Below are 1,152 nucleotides of genomic sequence, written 5' to 3' on the forward strand. Positions count from 1 at the left end.
AAACTGACATTTAGTACGACAACATTTTAACTCCTTTCATATTTATTATAAGAGTATGTTAGGTGTAGTTGTAGACAATGTTCATATATGCAGTGCATGTACTAACCTAACTAATACACTCTAACCTTATAACTACACACAGAGGTGTTTGTTGTTTTTTTTTCTTTTCTTTTTTTAAATGGAATCTAATTAAACCAAGGGAAAAAAGAAAGAGTAAAGGTATCAAATATTTTTCCATAGGTTGGGTACAGAATGGATGATGCCATACACACCTGTCTAAAATGTTGAGGAATATTGCAATAAGCAATCTTCCTCCCACAGTTCAATCACACAAAGTTCATATTTAACTTGGGGTGAGACATATTGCCTGCACATAACCCCATGGCTTCCCACAGTGATCCCTGAGGTTTTTTTGCTAGGATTACTGCTGTGCTTTAAGTTCTGACTGTTGACTTAAGGCACTTTTATTGACAATGGTTCCAACATAAAATAGAATTACAGAAATTCAGCCCCAGCCCAACGTATTATCACTTCATGTTTGCTGCTCCAGGACTTCCAGGTAGTCAGGTTCAGCATGTAAATTAGCTTTGAGTTCAAAATACTCATTTTTAGTTTGTTCTAGAAAAACCTTTCTTGGCCTGGAGTACATGAGTGTCTCCATTAGCTTCAGCTCCTCATGTGTTCCAGGATAATGAACTTCCATGTCAGGCTGAAGCTGAACAATGTTTTTCCTTAGGTACTCCGTGATCCCTAGTTGCTGCAATTCTCTCTCTTTTTCAAGAATGTTTCTATACAAGCAGCTGGCATCCTGAAAAGACAGAAATTCAGCAGATTGATCTGTAGCCTTATATTTGACATTTGAACCTGTAAGAGGTGAACTGTTCTCTCTTTCCAGGAGACTTCGGCGGAGATGTTTGGAATCGTTAGCTTCCTTCTCACTTCCCTCCTCCAGTTGCTCAGTATGCTTGGGGCTGAACGATGGGCTGCGATAGACCTGAACCATGGGAGTAACCATCCGTTGCTCATAGAGAGTTGCAGCTGGGCGCTCCATTGTGTGGTGTGTTGTCTTATGCCCATACATGCTGTACTGAAGGTGAACTGGGCTACTATCCCTCATTTGTTCATCTGCTTGTTTCTTTTTGCATCTCCGTC

General features: G+C 40.1%; 1 protein-coding gene across 1 annotated transcript in view; it reads right to left on the reverse strand.

Annotated features, from left to right (window-relative positions):
* Positions 1 to 532: 532 nt before the first annotated feature.
* SLITRK6 (SLIT and NTRK like family member 6) overlaps positions 533 to 1,152 on the reverse strand; it is a 2,476-nt gene continuing 1,856 nt past the window's right edge. The window contains 1 exon segment of the mRNA XM_035899622.1: positions 533 to 1,152. This exon segment is cut by the window's right edge and continues 26 nt beyond it. Within this exon segment, the coding sequence (XP_035755515.1) occupies positions 533 to 1,152 (620 nt within the window).

This window comes from Egretta garzetta, unplaced genomic scaffold (assembly GCF_000687185.1).
Source record: "Egretta garzetta isolate BGI_Z169 unplaced genomic scaffold, ASM68718v1 scaffold298, whole genome shotgun sequence".
NCBI lineage: Eukaryota > Metazoa > Chordata > Aves > Pelecaniformes > Ardeidae > Egretta > Egretta garzetta.